This window comes from Trichoderma camerunense (assembly GCF_050948025.1).
Source record: "Trichoderma camerunense strain CBS 138272 chromosome Unknown V8C40scaffold_18, whole genome shotgun sequence".
Lineage (NCBI taxonomy): Eukaryota > Fungi > Ascomycota > Sordariomycetes > Hypocreales > Hypocreaceae > Trichoderma > Trichoderma camerunense.
This window is the reverse complement of record NW_028145352.1, coordinates 772,087-788,226: the sequence shown is the minus strand read 5'-3', so window position 1 is coordinate 788,226 and position 16,140 is coordinate 772,087. Positions and strand designations below refer to the sequence as shown.

The 16,140-nt window shown below is 52.7% G+C and overlaps 5 protein-coding genes across 5 annotated transcripts; 3 read left to right on the top strand and 2 right to left on the bottom strand.

Annotated features, from left to right (window-relative positions):
* The first annotated feature begins 377 nt into the window (after positions 1–377).
* On the top strand, positions 378–3,571 carry V8C40DRAFT_254239 (H(+)-transporting V0 sector ATPase subunit a). Its single transcript, XM_083217777.1, has 5 exons — positions 378–598; positions 695–773; positions 854–2,869; positions 2,943–3,122; positions 3,181–3,571. Exons 1-5 carry the CDS (start codon positions 470–472, stop codon positions 3,351–3,353), a joined length of 2,577 nt encoding a protein of 858 aa, XP_083069626.1. The 5' UTR covers positions 378–469; the 3' UTR covers positions 3,354–3,571.
* Positions 3,572–3,628: 57 nt separating this feature from the next.
* V8C40DRAFT_254237 (cleavage polyadenylation factor subunit YSH1) lies at positions 3,629–7,046 on the bottom strand. Its single transcript, XM_083217776.1, has 4 exons — positions 6,694–7,046; positions 6,536–6,633; positions 5,055–6,183; positions 3,629–4,965 (listed from the first exon to the last, which is right to left on the bottom strand). Exons 1-4 carry the CDS (start codon positions 6,844–6,846, stop codon positions 3,793–3,795), a joined length of 2,553 nt encoding a protein of 850 aa, XP_083069625.1. The 5' UTR covers positions 6,847–7,046; the 3' UTR covers positions 3,629–3,792.
* A 370-nt stretch (positions 7,047–7,416) lies between these two features.
* Positions 7,417–10,468, top strand: V8C40DRAFT_81874 (uncharacterized protein). Its single transcript, XM_083223475.1, has 2 exons — positions 7,417–8,987; positions 9,048–10,468. The coding sequence occupies exons 1-2, from the start codon at positions 7,535–7,537 to the stop codon at positions 9,716–9,718; spliced, it is 2,124 nt and encodes a 707-aa protein (XP_083069624.1). The 5' UTR covers positions 7,417–7,534; the 3' UTR covers positions 9,719–10,468.
* On the bottom strand, positions 10,452–12,694 carry V8C40DRAFT_254233 (cytochrome and DOMON domain-containing protein). The gene is made up of 2 exons (XM_083217775.1): positions 12,599–12,694; positions 10,452–12,544 (listed from the first exon to the last, which is right to left on the bottom strand). Exon 2 carries the CDS (start codon positions 12,069–12,071, stop codon positions 10,707–10,709), a length of 1,365 nt encoding a protein of 454 aa, XP_083069623.1. The 5' UTR covers positions 12,072–12,544; positions 12,599–12,694; the 3' UTR covers positions 10,452–10,706.
* V8C40DRAFT_81883 (carbon-nitrogen hydrolase) lies at positions 12,620–14,720 on the top strand. The gene is made up of 4 exons (XM_083223476.1): positions 12,620–12,848; positions 12,954–13,046; positions 13,491–14,254; positions 14,332–14,720. Exons 1-4 carry the CDS (start codon positions 12,837–12,839, stop codon positions 14,360–14,362), a joined length of 900 nt encoding a protein of 299 aa, XP_083069622.1. The 5' UTR covers positions 12,620–12,836; the 3' UTR covers positions 14,363–14,720.
* The last annotated feature ends 1,420 nt before the right edge of the window (positions 14,721–16,140 follow it).

Sequence of the window (16,140 nt, the reverse complement as noted above, 5' to 3'; positions counted from 1 at the left end):
TATGCGACCTATTTAGGAAATGTCCAGAAATGGATGAGTAATGACAGAGCCAGCACGGCGGCTTAAGATGGCACAACTGGCACCTGCGACATTGAGAAAGGGCCATATCCATATCCATACAAAGCGTAAAAAAACATTAAATAAAATAAAAATAAAGGAACATTCGTAAATGCAAATATTTCGCTCATTCCCCAATGCAACGCAATACCGCACATTGAAATATGATGCCTTGGTTACGGACGGCTCTAGTTTTGGCTCCGACTAACATGCGCAGGCGGTATGTACATAGAGCTGAGGCGGTTCACGTGACCGGATGCAGGTACGTACGTAACGGAACAATTCGCGGCGCCGTCAGTATTCCTAGTACCTTCAATCCATCTCCTCCAAGGAGCTTCTCTCTTTCAATATCTCCCTCCCAACCCCAACACAATCCTCGAGTTGGGCCTTGGAGTCTTAATACCGCATCACCATGGCGCCGCGAAAGGACACGCCGTTCCGCTCGGCGGAAATGAGCATGGTGCAGCTCTACGTCTCCAACGAAATCGGTCGGGAGGTTGTGACTGCGCTCGGAGAGCTTGGCCTGTGCCAGTTTCGCGATGTATGTATTACCCTGCCCTTTGTTGGCGTTTGCCTTGGATAACGACGCCGATTCATGACAGTCGAGGTTTGCTAACTAATTTCCTCTGTAAAATAGCTCAATGAGGATGTCAGCGCCTTCCAGCGAACCTTTACTCAGGAGATTCGACGACTTGATAATGTCGAGCGACAGCTACGTACGTCACTGACGAGACATCTCGCTCCATCTACCCACCCATCGACCCCGACGCGGTTTCGACTAACACTCAGTGCCTAGGCTACTTTTACGCTCAGATGGAGAAGGCGGGCATTCCTCTGCGGAAGCTGGATCTTGATGCCGAGAAGCTTGCGTCCCCATCGACGTCAGAGATCGACGAGCTTGCTGAGCGGGCTCAGAAGCTTGAGCAGCGCATTTCCGCCCTCAACGACAGCTACGAGACGCTGAAGAAGCGCGAGGGTGATCTCACCGAGTGGCGCTGGGTTCTGCGAGAGGCCGGCAGCTTCTTCGACCGTGCCCACGGTAACGTCGATGAAATCCGCGCGTCGACCGACAATGACGATGCGCCTCTCCTGTCTGACATCGAGCAGCACAACACCGCGCCCGACGTTGAGCGCTCATTCTCCGGCATGAACATTGGCTTTGTTGCCGGTGTCATCAATAGGGACCGTGTCGCCGCCTTCGAGCGTATCCTCTGGAGAACTCTCCGAGGAAACCTGTACATGAACCAGTCGGAGATCCCGGAGCCCTTGATTGATCCGACCAACAACGAGGCCATCCAGAAGAACGTCTTTGTCATCTTCGCCCACGGCAAGGAGATTCTCAGCAAGATCCGCAAGATCTCCGAGTCCATGGGTGCCGATGTCTACAACGTCGACGAGAACAGCGATCTTCGCCGCGACCAGATTCACGAGGTCAACAACCGTCTAGAGGATGTGCAAAACGTGTTGCGCAACACCCAGGCCACTCTCGAGGCTGAGCTCAACCAAATCTCCCAGTCGCTGGCTCCTTGGACTGTGCTCATCGCCAAAGAGAAGGCTGTCTACAGCACGCTCAACCTTCTCTCGTATGATTCGGCTCGCCGAACGCTCATCGCCGAGGCATGGTGCCCCACCAACGACATGCCTCTCATCCGCTCCACGTTGCAGGATGTCACCAACCGAGCCGGCTTGTCCGTCCCATCCATCGTCAACGAGATTATCACCAACAAGAAGCCCCCGACCTACCTCAAGACCAACAAGTTTACCGAGGGTTTCCAGACCATTGTCAACGCATATGGCACAGCCACATACCAAGAAGTCAACCCAGCTCTGCCCGTCATCGTCACCTTCCCATTCCTGTTCGCCGTCATGTTCGGTGATTTGGGTCACGCCGTCATCATGCTTTCTGCCGCCTTGGCCATGATCTACTGGGAAAAGTCGCTGAAGAAGGTGTCCTTTGAACTGTTTGCCATGATCTTCTACGGCCGATACATTGCTCTCGTCATGGCGGTGTTCTCCGTCTTCACAGGTCTCATGTACAACGATATCTTCTCCAAGTCCATGACTCTCTGGGGTAGTGCATGGGAGTATGAGCGTCCCGAACACTGGTCTGAAGGCACACCCGTCATTGCTACCTTGAACGACAACGGCTACCGTTACCCGTTCGGCCTCGACTGGGCCTGGCACGGCACCGAAAACAACCTCCTGTTCACCAACAGTTACAAGATGAAGATGAGTATCATCCTCGGTTGGGCTCACATGACGTACTCGCTGTGCTTCTCGTACATCAATGCCAGACACTTCAAGAAGCCCATTGACATCTGGGGCAACTTCATCCCCGGCATGATCTTTTTCCAATCCATCTTTGGCTACCTCGTCGTTTGCATTATCTACAAGTGGTCGGTTGATTGGAATGCTGTTGGCAAGGCTCCTCCCGGCCTGCTGAACATGCTGATCTACATGTTCCTGCAGCCCGGAAAGCTGGATGAGCGTTTGTACGCTGGACAAGAGTATGTCCAGAGCATCTTGCTTCTGCTGGCCTTTGTTCAAGTGCCCATCCTGCTTTTCCTCAAGCCCTTCTACCTTCGGTGGGAGAACAACAAGACCCGCGCCAGGGGCTACCGAGGCCTTGGCGAGACCTCTCGAGTTAGTGCCTTGGACGGCGATGACGAGAACGAGGCCCTGGTCAATGGACACGGCAATAGTTTTGACGACGGCGAAGGCGTTGCCATGATTTCTCAGAACATTGATGATGATGAGCATGAGGAGTTTGAGTTTAGCGAGGTCATGATTCATCAAATCATTCACACCATTGGTAAGTTAATTTCCACCAGACGAATGGTCGTCCTGTCCAAGTATATGGAAACGCTAACAATCATCTCCTGTAGAATTTTGCTTGAACTGCGTTTCTCACACCGCGTCCTACCTGCGTCTCTGGGCCTTGTCGCTTGCTCACCAGCAGCTCAGCGTTGTGCTTTGGGACATGACCATTGGTCCCTGCCTCGCTACTGGCGGCGTGCTTGGTGTTATCATGATTGTCATCGGCTTCTACTTGTGGTTCTTCCTTAGTAAGTCCTAACAACACCTATTCCTTTAGTTTCGACCAGAATTCTAACAGTTCCTCAGCAATTGCCATTTTGGTTTGCATGGAGGGCACAAGTGCCATGTTGCACTCTCTCCGATTGGCGTGGGTCGAGTCCTTCTCCAAGTTTGCAGAGTTCAATGGTTGGCCGTTTGCGCCCTTCTCGTTCAACACTCTGATAGAAGAGTCGGAAGAGTTGAAGAATTACCTGGAATAACCGGGACATGTGCGCGGTGTTATTTGTGGAATTAATTTTCTCCTTTGTTTTTACTCTCCGTTTTCTTCCTTTTCTGTTTTTCTCCCGCCCTCTCCATGTAGTAGACCTAGTGAGCTAGTTAAAGCCCCTTTTGTATGATTATATCTTGCATCTCTTATACTTGTACGCAGACGCTATGTAAAGGGAAAGTAGAAAGGAAACAATGATGTGCTGATCTACTCATTTTTTGCTATACGATTTACGTGATTATTTTGATCTTGTGATTTTTACAATTTGCATGTTTCATTTTTGACGCTGGTATCTATCTAAGTATGTAGCCACTTCTACTATTCCCACCACTGACAGGAGTATATCGACAAATTCCCAAGTCCCTATCCCATATATCTCTCGTAGTTGAGGAAAAAATCACCGCCATATAAAAAAAAACCTAGCAATCTTCCTATCCCCATAGCGGAGCGGTGACTTCGACTGCTCGCTCGACCACGGCGCGCACTCTGTCCGCAAACACCTTGTTGTTGCATTCCACCTCGAGATCCTCCAGCCAGACCGTCGCCGTCATCTTGTCCACTTTGATCGAGATCCCCGGGACTGGGATGCCGATCTTGTGGAGGCGTGCGATTTCCTTGTGCTGGCGCTCTTGCAGCTGCTGCTTGGCGGCGTCCTCGTCGACGTCCATAGCTTCTTCGGGCTTGATGTCATCGCCGTTGGCTTTTTCCTCTTTCACTGCCTCTTCGTCGTCTTCTTCTTTCTTTTCTTCTTCTTTGGGGGAGATGGCGGCGGCAGGGAGGGGTGGCAGCTTGGGGTCTTCGACGGGAGCGACGTTGTCGGCGCCGAATTGGGCTTCTAGGAACCACATGAGACGCTCGAGACGGTCGGCGGGGGAGACGTGAGCGTGCGGGTTCTTGCTGTCGGGCTGAGCGGCGTAGAGCTTGTCATCAGACTCGTGCGAGTGAGAATGCTTGCCGTTGGAAGAGCGCTTGACGGCGGCGGGCGAGCTCTCGACGGAAAATAGCACCGCCATGACGGAGTCGGCGATGCCGTCGTTGAGCATGTTGCCCTCCCACTCCAGCTCGACCTCGCCGTTGGTGCGATATCGCACTGAGACGCAGCCCATGACTAGATAGGCTGCCACCAGGTTGGCGACTTCTTCGTCCGCGTCCTCGGCCATCTTCTCATCTTCGCCATCCAGCTTGCCGTCCTTGACGCGGCGCATCTCCGGAAGCTCCTCCACAGCTCCAAACGTGCCCTCCAGTGCCCAGCGCACGAGATCCACGCCAGCAGCACTCAGAGTCAGACGCTGCTTACACGTAATAGTCGTTGTATTGAGGCCGGCATACTCGCGCAAGTCCTCGGGGGCCATGAGCGAGAGCTTAAAGTCGTTCTGGACGAGCACGCCGGTGACGAGCGGCGCGGAGGCGTCAACGTCCTTTGGCGGAGGGATGGAGGCGAGCTTGCCGACGACTTTGGCGGTCTTGTCGGCTTTGAAGGGGATGCGGAGCTCTTCGCAGTTGCGAGGCGAGTAGACTTTGACCTTTGTGGTTTTGCTGGCGTTGAGGGAGAGGAGCTTTGATTTGAGACGCATCATGTTATGCTGCTCACCGTGGACCAGGATCTACATTGAACAATAGTTAGCAAACAAGATGAAACTATTCACTTCTTCCTCACAAAGAGAAAGGAAAGATGGGGGGGGGGGGAACATACAACAACAGGGGCCGCAACCTCCTCGATAAACTCTCTGTTCTCGACACCATCAACGTGGGCTGCGAAAGAGTACTCCTGAACGCTGCATCGCCGGGGAATGAGCACTTTTTCCGAATCAGCTCCCGGGCCTCGACGAGCGCCTGCGATGCTGCGAGACATGACGGCCTGGATCTGATCGGGCTCCTGCATGATCTGCCGGGCCATGGTGCCTTCGACGCTGTAACCAGTGATGATGACGCCGTTCTTTTCGCTGGGCGCCCAGCGCTCAAAGAGCTCTCTGCTCACTCCGTTCTGAAGCATACCCGGACTGGCAAGCATGACGCAGCCCCCGACATCGTCGAAACGGTCAAGGTTCTTGAGGGAACGGATATACTTGAAATCCCAGGGTCCATTTTTGCCCGCTGCATCGCCGCTGGCTTCGGCTTCGGCCATACGCTCTCGAAACAGTCGCTTGATGTTATCATTCATGGCTCCGACATATGTCTGGTAGATGACCATACATTTTCGGGCAAGATTACTGGCGTAATAGATGGGAAATCTCTGGAACTCTGGGTGCTTGCCCCAGTATTCGTCCAGGATCAGGAGAAGCTCCTGGGCTCGCCCAAGGGCAAACACAGGCAGCAGCGCACGACCACCTCGGTTGAGGATTCCCGTGATGGATTTCATGAGGGCCTGCTCTCTTTCAAGGCGCGGCACGTGTGATGCTATGCCGTACGTTGACTCGGTGATGAGGACGTCAATCTTGAGGCCCTTTGGGACCTCTGCTGAAACAAGATGGCGATCCTGCTCACGCGAGTAATCACCAGTGAAGAAGATGTTGAGACCGGCAATCTCGATGAGGAACATGGCCGCTCCTAGCACATGGCCGGCTGGGTAAGGAGTGATGCGGATGGATGAGATGGTGTGAGTAGTGTGGTAGTCAATCGCTTCGATCTGTGGGAACGTGTTGAGATGATCTTGTTCCGTGTAGAGCTGGGTTGCCGAATTTGATGCCGTGTTTCCAACTCGAACGCTGTCTTGGATCAGCCACTTGTAAATGGCCTTCGTCGGGTGTGTCATGAAGACACGACCGCGAAAGTTGGTCTTGCTTAGGACATATGGCAGAGACGCCGCATGGTCAATGTGGAAACTATCCCCGCCGGTTAGCAACAGACTCGAGGCATCGTGCAGGGCTCATTGTCGAGAGTAGTAGTGGCAGGTTGTATGGGTCGGTATATCACGAGGCAGCAAAAGATATGATCTCGGGGCAAAGCGTGAACAGGCGGAGAACGTATTGTATTCATAACTGGCATATAAAGTGGATAGAGAGACAGAGAGACATAGAGACAATGAAGAGACACGGCATCACTGTGTAGATGGAGACAATGCCCTTTCCTTCGCAACAAGCACCAATTCGCCCTTCGCCCATTACCTATAGCCGCCTGGACTTTGTTTCGACTGGTGAAGAGGGAGAGAGGGAGTGTGCACGGGATATCGCTTACTGGCTGATGAGGAGCACATCTACGGTGCTGAGGTCAAAGTCGTCGTAAAACGGAAGCGCGGCGAGGCCATCGTAGGCTGGGTGTTGACCAGCATCGAGCTAGAATGGGCACAAAATGATTAGCCAAGCCCACGACTGCATTGATTAGATTTTCCTCACCATAACCGTCTTGCCCTTGTATTGGATAATGTGACACGACCGTCCGACTTCGTTGCCGCCGCCGAGACAGAGAAACATGAGCTCGTCCGATGGGTCGACTGGCTCGTCCGTCGCGGTCGCATTCATTGCGGATGCCTTCCGCTTGGATGCCATGGTCGCGTTTGCTCAGAATGCCTGCCTAAAGGAAGGTCAAGGAATACTTCACATCAGCATCACCAAGCCGCTGGGGTTCCTAAATGTTAGAAAACAATAAATCGGGTAGCAAATCACCACCAATGGCACAGACCCCACTGCAAAAAGGGCACAACGATAGCCAGAGCTTCCCAACAACAGAAAGTGAGGATGAAGTGAGGTCAAGCTGATATTCATGCCGCATCAATTGGCTACACGATAAGTAACAATAGTGGCGGCTAAAATCCGGGTAGTGACGCGTGGTTCAGCCAAGTGCCGGTGCACGTGACTTTAAATTTACGCGACCCCCAACCTTTGCTACGAAGCTTCAACCTCATACAAAGCGCCGCGAGAGACCAGCTCTTTGCTTGACGACGCCACGCAGCGCATTTCCATCTCCGAGACGCCCGAATTCGAATCTCCAGGTGCCGTAATCGCACGCAGCTACAATCTCGTACCTCCCGCCAAACTTGTGCCAGCTCTGCGCGTCGGATGGGACGAGGTACGGCAACCGTGACAGGCGGCTTCACTGCCTGTTGAGAGCCTCGATTGCCGCAATCGCTCGCCCCGGCTGTCGTTTGCTCGCCGTTCAGTTTGTTCTCAGTTTGTTCGAATCTGCCACCGCTGGCCCACTCGCTTGCCTTCTAGTGTCGAAGAAGTTGTAGACGATATGGCGCAACCACAACCTTCGCCCCAGATTCCGCCGCGGGCATTTTCGCCTCCGCAGCCAAGCCCATCTCCCGCGACATCACACTCGGGCTTTGCGCTGCCTCCCAACAAACGAGTTCGAACCGACGGACCTGGATCACAGCCTGGATCGCCTTACGCTGCCTCGACTTACACAATGAGCCCAGTCCCCGTGGCTACTCCTCCCACTGCGGCCGGATCGCCAACGTATCCTCAAGCACCAACGCCACCTGTGCAGGCCGGATATGCCATGCAGTACACAAACGGCCATCCTCCGCCTCCTCAAGGACTGAGTCTTCCAACCGCCTCGCCAACAGTCTCCACGCCCGTCATGCACACTCCCCAGCAAGCGCCAGCGCAAGGACAGATGCCGATGCAAATTCCGATGCCAACACCAATGCAGGTGCCTACACCAGGACAGGTACATACGCCAGGACAGGTACATACGCCAGGACAGGTACAGACACCAGGGCATGTGCAGACACCAGTGCCTTTGCCGTCCCCGATACCAATGCCCCAGCAGTATACAAATGCAACGATGCAGCCCATGCAGCCCATGCAACCGATTCAGCAAATGCAGCAAATGCAGCAACATGCAGCTCCACTATTACAGACTCCCGGGATCATGGGGCCTCCCCAGAAACCAGCAGAGAGACCAACGAAAGACTACGAGTATGATGTGACGGATTCATTAGCTGGTACGGGAATCGACCTTCGCGCAGAAGAGCAGTACATGGCAGACCTCTATTCAAATGCTCTCGAGGGAACGCCTGAAGCCAGAACAGGATTCGCCCACTATGCACCGGGTTCCAAGTCCAGCTTCTACGGTGCCGGTCCCGCTAACCAGCCTGCCCAGCCTACCGACTTGGCACAGAAGCAGTATACTGCTCAGGCAGCTGAGCAGGCGTGGCAAGAATCAACAATGCGACTTGCTGTGCAGAGAACCCAGGAGATCAACGATCCCTTTCTGCTTGTCGCATTACTGCATCGCCGAGCAGAGAAGATTGCTCGCGAGCATCATCTTGGTCTTAATCTAGAGCTCAAGAACAACGTCCCATCTATGGGAAAGATGAAGTTGCCTGAGAACTTTGCAGCACCCAAAGTAACAGTCAAGACAAGTACAGGTCCGGATGGCACCTTGGTGGAGACTAGCGGGTCCTTTATTCCGCATGACGCCTTTCTGGTCGATCAGCTTGCGCTGATGTCGATAGCAACGAAGCAGAGAGTACGTGAGTTGGTTGAGGACGCAAATGTGGTGGCGAGAACACGGCAAAAGACGTCTCATGGAGATATACCTCCGGAGTGGGCAGCCGCTGCTGCTCCAATGAATGCAGAGCCATTAGAACCCATTGTGGAAAAGGACGGCGATGCGAACGGAGCTGTAGCTGGAACCGGTGCTGGTACTGAAGCCGGGCAGGGTACCAGTCCGTTGAAGCGTAAGCTTGATGTTGATTTGAATGTTTGCTTTGCATGAATCATCCGCTCACACCTCACAGGTCCTGCCGACACAAATGACACGGCTGTCAAACAGCCACCAGCCAAGTTGCCTAAAATCGCCTCTTACGCAACATTGACAATGAGAGATTTGGCCCGGCAAGAGCGTGAATGGGAAGAGGCTCGGTTGCGGAGACGGCAGATGCGTAAAGAAGGCTTGGGCGACTCAGCAGCTTCAGCCTCACGAGCAGGGAGCGTCGCACCCGGTACGCCCGGTTCCGTAGCTCCAGAGTCGGAAAAGGCAATGACGAAGAAGGAGTTGAAGAAGACACAAGCCATGAAGGCGGCTGAAGCTAGCAGCCATGCGAACCAGAACATCACGAGTAGCATGTTTGCGGGCTTGGGAGGCAAAGGTAGCCTCTTTGGCAAGAAGAAGTCGGGCAAGACGTATGACTGGATGAATGTTGGCCGAGGAGGAAGCGGTGCTAGTACCCCGACACGGGCTGCCCCAGGACCAGGCAAAGGCCCGAACGGCGTTCCCGGAGCTCCATCCCCCGGCAACATGGCATTGACGACTGAAGGACGAAATAGACTGGGCACGTGGCGGGAAGACAAAGAAAAAGGGAAGAACATTCAGCTTCGTGACTGGATCACCGTGCTGGAGAGAGACGGCCGGGAGGCCAAGGCGTTGCAACACGCTTATATAAACTTGGACAATTCGAACCCTAAATAATTAATGATGAATGGCGGGGACTTTTGGGGGATGGAAAGGGATATCAGAACCAATGGGCGGGCTCAGTCATAGTTGAGATACCATGCGCTATGTGTGCAGACTCTTTCTGCCTCCTCTTTTTTTTTTCTTTTTTTTTTCCTGCTTCTTTCTCTCCTCATTTCTGTTTTTCCCTGAGCAAGGTTTTCGGTTCAGCAGGGCGTTTTATGTTATAGGCACCAAATATAGGAGGGAAAATTCTACAGGGGGGGAAGGGTCTAGGGAGAGAAATACAAGAGATGAAATGGCATATCGCAGAATCCGGTAGGCTCTACTATTCTTCTTTGCGGTGTCTTCTCTCCCATTGTTTTTTTTTTTTTACTAAGCAATGCTGGTAAATCGTTGATTCGTATTCGATTTCGATTTGCCATACAAGAGAGAGAGAGAGGTCGCAGGAGGATGGGGAGGAAAAGCTAGGCTCAGCTTTTCTCTATTTGAAAGAGCTTTTTATGAAACAGCTAGGAAGCTATCCTCTTTTGTTGGCCTCTGTTTTCTAAAATCCTTCTCACTTTTTTTTTTCTCCACGAGCTTTAAAGGTTGGGTTTTTTTCTACAAGAGGGTTTTCTTTTCTCTCTATGCCAGGGGGGTTCTCTCCGAGAAGGGAACTATATAGGAACGAGAAAAATGGTTCACAGATGGTGGAATGCGCATCAGTTTAAGTTTGACAGTGGCAAGCGTGAGGACAAATAGACGGAGTATGAAAGAGAGTTTTGCTTTTGAGATGTGTGCTTGGTTTCTATGTGCTTGCATGTGTGAACGAGATGAGATGAGATGAGGGCTCCCCAAGTGCTTGTGTGTCAAATCCCAGATGGTTGAGAATAAACGAGACAACACTTGGATTATTATGGCTCGTAAATGTTTAATTCAACTAAATAAAAATCACCGCAACTCCAAATGCACGAACAAAGCCCTCATATTCCCTTTTTTTCTCTTTTTAGCACATTTTACTCATTTAATCATTCCGCTTCTGCATAAGCCCCCTCTCCTCCGCCGCGTCATCCTCCTCATCGCTCTCAGGAATATCCTCCAAGGCGAAATACGCCGCTGAAGACTCCGGCGTCTCTTTATGAAGCGTGCCCCTTGCCATGGAGCGGCGTCTGGCCAGAAACGACCAGGCCCCCACGCCCGCGGCCTCCAGCAGGATGAAGAGGGCAAGCATGGCGATGCCAAACTTGCTGAAGCCGTACAGCACCAGGCCGCCAATGACGTTGGCCCAGCCGCTCACCAGGATCACGAAGCCGAGAGAGATGTGAGCGTAGGAGATCCAGGTGCGGCGGAAGATGCGAATGAAGTCGACGTGGTGTCGCCAGCCGAGCACGGCCTGCACCAGCAGGAGTGAGACAATGACGACACCGGCGATTTGGTGAGGGGAACCAAACACCCTGTCGCTCATCACAATGGCCACGATGGCGCCGCAGAGGGCAGATACCATGGCCGAGGCCTGGATGACCCAGTGGTATTTGAACGATTTTTCAGAACCTGAGCGAATTGCCACGGCTCCGACAGGGAACAGCAGCAAGAAGGCGGTCATCATGAAGAAGCCGTGAAGATGGGCAAGAGGCCGAGACAAAAGCTTCTGCCACAGCCCCGTTTTCACTTCCTTAATGGGCCGATCAGAGGTGCCAATATTGGAATCCTCGCCGGTCACGTTAAAAGTCGGGAAGCCATCAGAGTGGTGCGAGGTGGCCGCCTTCATGTCGACATAAAAGTAACCATAGCCATCCACCATAGAGTGCGCTTCAAGCTGCTGGTCGGGCGCAAAAGCCTTCATGTCCTGCTGCTTGTTCCACGCCCAGATCCACGGCTGCGAGACCGACTCGGGCGAGATTTCCGTTCCCATCCACTCAGAGCAGGCGTAGCAGACAATAGACGCAGTGGCCACATACAAGTCATCCTCAGCCTTTTTCCAGGTCGCCTCCGAGATGCGAACGTCGAGCTGCTTTCCAGTGTCTTGCTGGGTAACCTGCGCTGGTCGAGAGTGGCCGGCCTTGACGGTTCGCACGCTCAACGTCGGCTTGGCCTCGGACGCCTCGGGATCGCCATAGAGGACGAACATGAGAGATCCGGCCATCTTGGGGCCTGTGCCGATAGCGGTCCACCCGAGAGAGGTGCCATTGGACTGGGTGGCAGATCGTCTCACGGCCAGTGAGAGATAGACATCGTGAGCTGATGTCGAGTGGTTGTGATAGAGCGACACGGCCATGCAGAAGTCGATTTCATCGCGCGGAAGGCCAAAGAGACAGTACTGCGATGGCGCGGCTGAAACAGTGGCCAGAAGGAAGACAAGGTGAAGCAACAAGCGCTGGAGAGATGACATGGTGGCAGTCTGTGTCTGTCTGTCAGATCTGAGTCTAGATGAATAGCTCCCTCTCGGTATGACGTGGGGTGAAGCGAAGCGATTGGCGTCCAAGGACAAGAAGAATCACGAAACAAAGAGACTTCCAGCAGCTCTCAATCTCACATGGCCCTGCTGGACAGCAAAGTTGCGCAGTCCTGCCAGAAGCTCCGCAGTTGGGTTGCACAAAAGCAAAATGCTGATGCAAGCGGAGAGACATAAGCTTTTGCTATCTGTCCATCAGGCCGCGTATCAGTGGCGGAGACGGAATCCTGCCATGCATGACACAGTCACAGTACAGTGATTTGTATGCACTGACCGGGGTATTTGAAGAAGAAGAAGAAGAAGCATCAAAAGAAATGGCTATGTAAATAATTCAATCATTATCCAGTTCTTCTCTTCTTTAGTAGATGAAACGCTCAATTTGTTAATGGATCAATCGCATTGACCCGGTGCTTGTTAGCGGTTAGTAATTGCGTAGTAGTGAGTGGTCCATACTCCGTCCATACCATTGGAAACACAAATGCCTCGATTATGCAATGCTGCGGCGGGATCGCGCCAATGAGGTTTCGCATCTGCACGAGCATGAGTGAGTCTTGTTGAGTGAATACTTGCAACGTTTTGAAGTGGTTTCAACATTGCCAAATCAACCAGCAAGCGACAACCAGCCTCAGGTACTCGAGTACAGCAGCCTGATATTTTTGCTTGTACCCGGTGTAGCTACCTAGCAGTACTAAGCCATCAGTCATGGCCATTGCAGTAGGTTCAATGCGTCTTACACCCAAAACCACCTAGTTCTACCATCAACATCACCATCACCATCATCACCACAACTTGTGCTAACACTCTTTCTTTCACACTCAGGCAATCGGCCAGATTTGCTCCACTGGCTCAATCACGGCAAATCTAAACCAGTGTGTGAGACTGGTTGCCAAGGCGGCACTTGGTGGAGCTCAAGTATGCCCTCTTCTCCGTCTCCCTGCCCCTACAGTAGCTACCTGGACCACTGGTGCTCCCTTTGTTTACAGCATATTTCACCTCCTACCGTGAGATGAGACGCCTTATGAGACTCTGTTTGCGATCGCAAGATGGCCTATAATGGGTTGTCTCTGGGAAGCGAGGAATGCACCCTCTTATGGAGCTTGTCGTCTCAAGTGAGAACGCACAGCTGTCTCAGCACGTCTTCATCACAATCACACAGCCCATGGACCTTTCAGCCCTGGGAGATTGCTGCTGGCCTGAGCCGTGTCTCACAGAACTGATAAACTTTCATCGTCGCGTCATGTTCATTCCCCTCGCAGATGACCTCTCTTCACCCGACCCGGCTGCTCATCCCCTAGCTGCCTTGCCTCTCACCCCTTGTACGTTGAGCGAAAGCAACTGACGGTCAAATGCCATCAGGTTCTCTTCCTCCCAGAAGCATCCGATTACATTGCTGTCAATGCCCGAGCTTCGCTAGACTTGGCCGTTCCACAAGCGTCGTCTCCGTTCGTCCAAGGTCTCCGTGCCGCTGCCAAGGCCCACTCCATTGCCGTCCATGTCGGCATCCACGACACCGTAGTGGGCCAAGAGGCCGGCCAGCCAGCCCAAAAGATCCTGAACCGGGCCCTGTATATCAACGCCGATGGTGGTATTGAAGACGCGGCCACGTACGACAAGCTGCATGTCTTTGATTACGGGACCCTCCGGGAGAGCGCAACCGTCCAGCCGGGCTCTAGATTCACGCCGCCGTTTGACTCCCCCGTCGGCAGGATAGGCAGTCTAATCTGCTTCGACTTGCGATTCCCAGAAACAGCCCTCGCCCTCGCCCAGCCAGGCAGCGGCAGCCCCTGGGCCACCCGTCCGGCACAGATCATCACCTATCCCAGCGCATTCACGCTGCGGACGGGAGAGGCGCACTGGGAGACGTTGCTCCGCGCTCGCGCCATTGAGACGCAGAGCTACATTGTGGCGGCGGCTCAGGTTGGCCGGCACAACGAGAAGCGGGCTAGCTATGGCCGCAGCATGGTTGTCGATCCATGGGGCAAGGTCCTGGTGTGCCTCAAGGGTGTATCAGACGCCGATGGCAACGCGGAAGATGGGGCCGTCGAGGAGATTGGCTTCGCAGACATTGACCTTGATGAGCTAGAGAGGGTTCGGAGGGAGATGCCGCTCCAGCGACGAACGTGAGTTGCTCCTTTGGGATTGACACGGCTGATTACGAGTACACACAGTACCTGTGGGCTGACAACCAACGTGCTAGCGATGTTTATCCCAAGCTTACTGGTGTATGAAGCTGCCGGGGAGCCTGACCTGACTGCCTCGGTCGAATCTCCAGGGATGTTGAAATGAGTACTTGTAATGGTACTTGTACGAGTATACTTGTAGTAGTAGCAACGTTGTAGATGTCTTGTGCCCGGCTCTGTCCCGTGCCCCGTGTAACGCGGCACATATCGGAGCCCTGAGGCACAGAAGCTCGGCCTGGAGGCGTCGTCACGTATCTACAAGTGTCCTGTCCAACCAGAAGCGTCAACGGACGCACTGCTTCCGTTTAGGACTGCCAGGGGTGTGTGTAGCTTAGACCAACGTTGTCCTGCTTGTACTCCTGCTGTCCTCGGTGCGCCCAACACATCATTAGATGGACGAGTTCTAGGCTGTTGGTGAATCATGGATTTCGATACAGAGGCAAAAAGAGGATTAGAGGCCGCCCGTGATTTGTTTTTTTTTTTTTCCTCCTTCCAACGGTTGGCGAGGTCCGATGCATAAGCGAAGCCATCTGATACGCCCGAGCTGGATCAAACCAAGTGTCTCGTCTCGCCTCTTTTTTTTTCTCTTTCTCGATTGTGCGACAAGGATTGTCGGGCCAGTGGCGTGAAGCGGCTATGCGGTCCTGCAGTCCGAGCCGTCTGGCGAAAGGTGGAACATACATGTTCAAGCGTTAAAAAGAAAAAGGAAAAAGGAAAAAGAAAAGAGAGAAAACGGGAAGAGAGTTTTGTCATAATGTGAGCCATCATGTCTCACCTTCCGTCTTTTGGCCACTCCCTGTCCAACGGTCCAATGACGAAAGAGAGAAGGTACGCTTCTGGTGTGCCGATGCGGGTAGCACAAGGTAAACTCGAGAGAAACTTTTGGTCAAGTTTATACGCCAAGGTACTTGCTTGGATGTGCTTGGTCGTACAGTATTAGCCGACTCTTGATATTGCCTTCTAACCTTCAGGTTGCCTTTGTCCCGTGCATTCATTTATTCACGTTAGTTCTGAGGCATTGGTAGCCAAAAGTCAATGCGTTTACTTCAATGATCATGATGCCTGTGCTTCGTATTCAACGCTTATAATCCACAGCATCGGTAAATTGCAGCTTTTGCCGGCACTAACCAACATCAAACGGGCATTCTTCTCACCAACAAATATCGTCGATGTGATCATGATGCTCTCTATTGGATGTAAGGTCCACGATGCATCACAAACAGGGGCAGCATATGCCCCCAGCGTCTAAAAAAGCGCCTCAATGCTACAAAAGCAACACCTATCAGAAACACGGGAAGAAAAAAAACATCAAACACAAAACACGATCATCTCCTGCATGCACCAAAGATCAGACCTACATATGCGCCCCACACGCACAAGCCCAATCTATCGTGCATCGTGCATTTACTTCCTGCTTTAGCTTCCTCTTCCCTCCTCGCTAAAGTAGGTCCTGCAGCCGTGCTTTTTTCCCCAGATCCATCCCGGAGCTTTAGTCCGTCCTATTTGTGAATTTTGCAAAAAGCAAACCCAAAAAGCTAGCGAAATTTTCTTTTCGTTGGGAGGAAGACGAAGAAAAAAGGAAAAACGAGAAAACTAATGGCAAGACTACCTCTAAGCTAGGCATCAAGTTAGAGGCAATATTGTCCAACCAGATGGAGAAAAAGCGCCCAACCATCCAATAGCACACACACAACACATCGCCATCCTTTCCCTGCATTCGTATTCATCTGATAGCTCTCCAATAGACAATCACCAAAAAAGAAAGAAAAGTAAGCGATAAACGAAAAAAAACATGACCAAGAGGCAGCCCAGCCGCGCGGGTCCTC

Bases quoted from the DNA above. Each gene is read 5' to 3' on its own strand.
- V8C40DRAFT_254239 (XM_083217777.1), top strand. From the start codon at position 470: ATGGCGCCGCGAAAGGACACGCCGTTCCGCTCGGCGGAAATGAGCATG. The intron at 599-694 runs GTATGTATTACC...TCTGTAAAATAG, and splicing joins GCCTGTGCCAGTTTCGCGAT to CTCAATGAGGATGTCAGCGC. The intron at 3,123-3,180 runs GTAAGTCCTAAC...ACAGTTCCTCAG, and splicing joins CTACTTGTGGTTCTTCCTTA to CAATTGCCATTTTGGTTTGC.
- V8C40DRAFT_254237 (XM_083217776.1), bottom strand. From the start codon at position 6,846: ATGGCATCCAAGCGGAAGGCATCCGCAATGAATGCGACCGCGACGGAC. The intron at 6,634-6,693 runs GTGAGGAAAATC...TGCCCATTCTAG, and splicing joins ACAAGGGCAAGACGGTTATG to CTCGATGCTGGTCAACACCC. The intron at 4,966-5,054 runs GTATGTTCCCCC...TGTTCAATGTAG, and splicing joins AGGTTGCGGCCCCTGTTGTT to ATCCTGGTCCACGGTGAGCA.
- V8C40DRAFT_81874 (XM_083223475.1), top strand. From the start codon at position 7,535: ATGGCGCAACCACAACCTTCGCCCCAGATTCCGCCGCGGGCATTTTCG. The intron at 8,988-9,047 runs GTAAGCTTGATG...CACACCTCACAG, and splicing joins GGGTACCAGTCCGTTGAAGC to GTCCTGCCGACACAAATGAC.
- V8C40DRAFT_254233 (XM_083217775.1), bottom strand. From the start codon at position 12,071: ATGTCATCTCTCCAGCGCTTGTTGCTTCACCTTGTCTTCCTTCTGGCC.
- V8C40DRAFT_81883 (XM_083223476.1), top strand. The intron at 13,047-13,490 runs GTATGCCCTCTT...AAATGCCATCAG, and splicing joins CGGCACTTGGTGGAGCTCAA to GTTCTCTTCCTCCCAGAAGC. The intron at 14,255-14,331 runs GTGAGTTGCTCC...CCAACGTGCTAG, and splicing joins ATGCCGCTCCAGCGACGAAC to CGATGTTTATCCCAAGCTTA.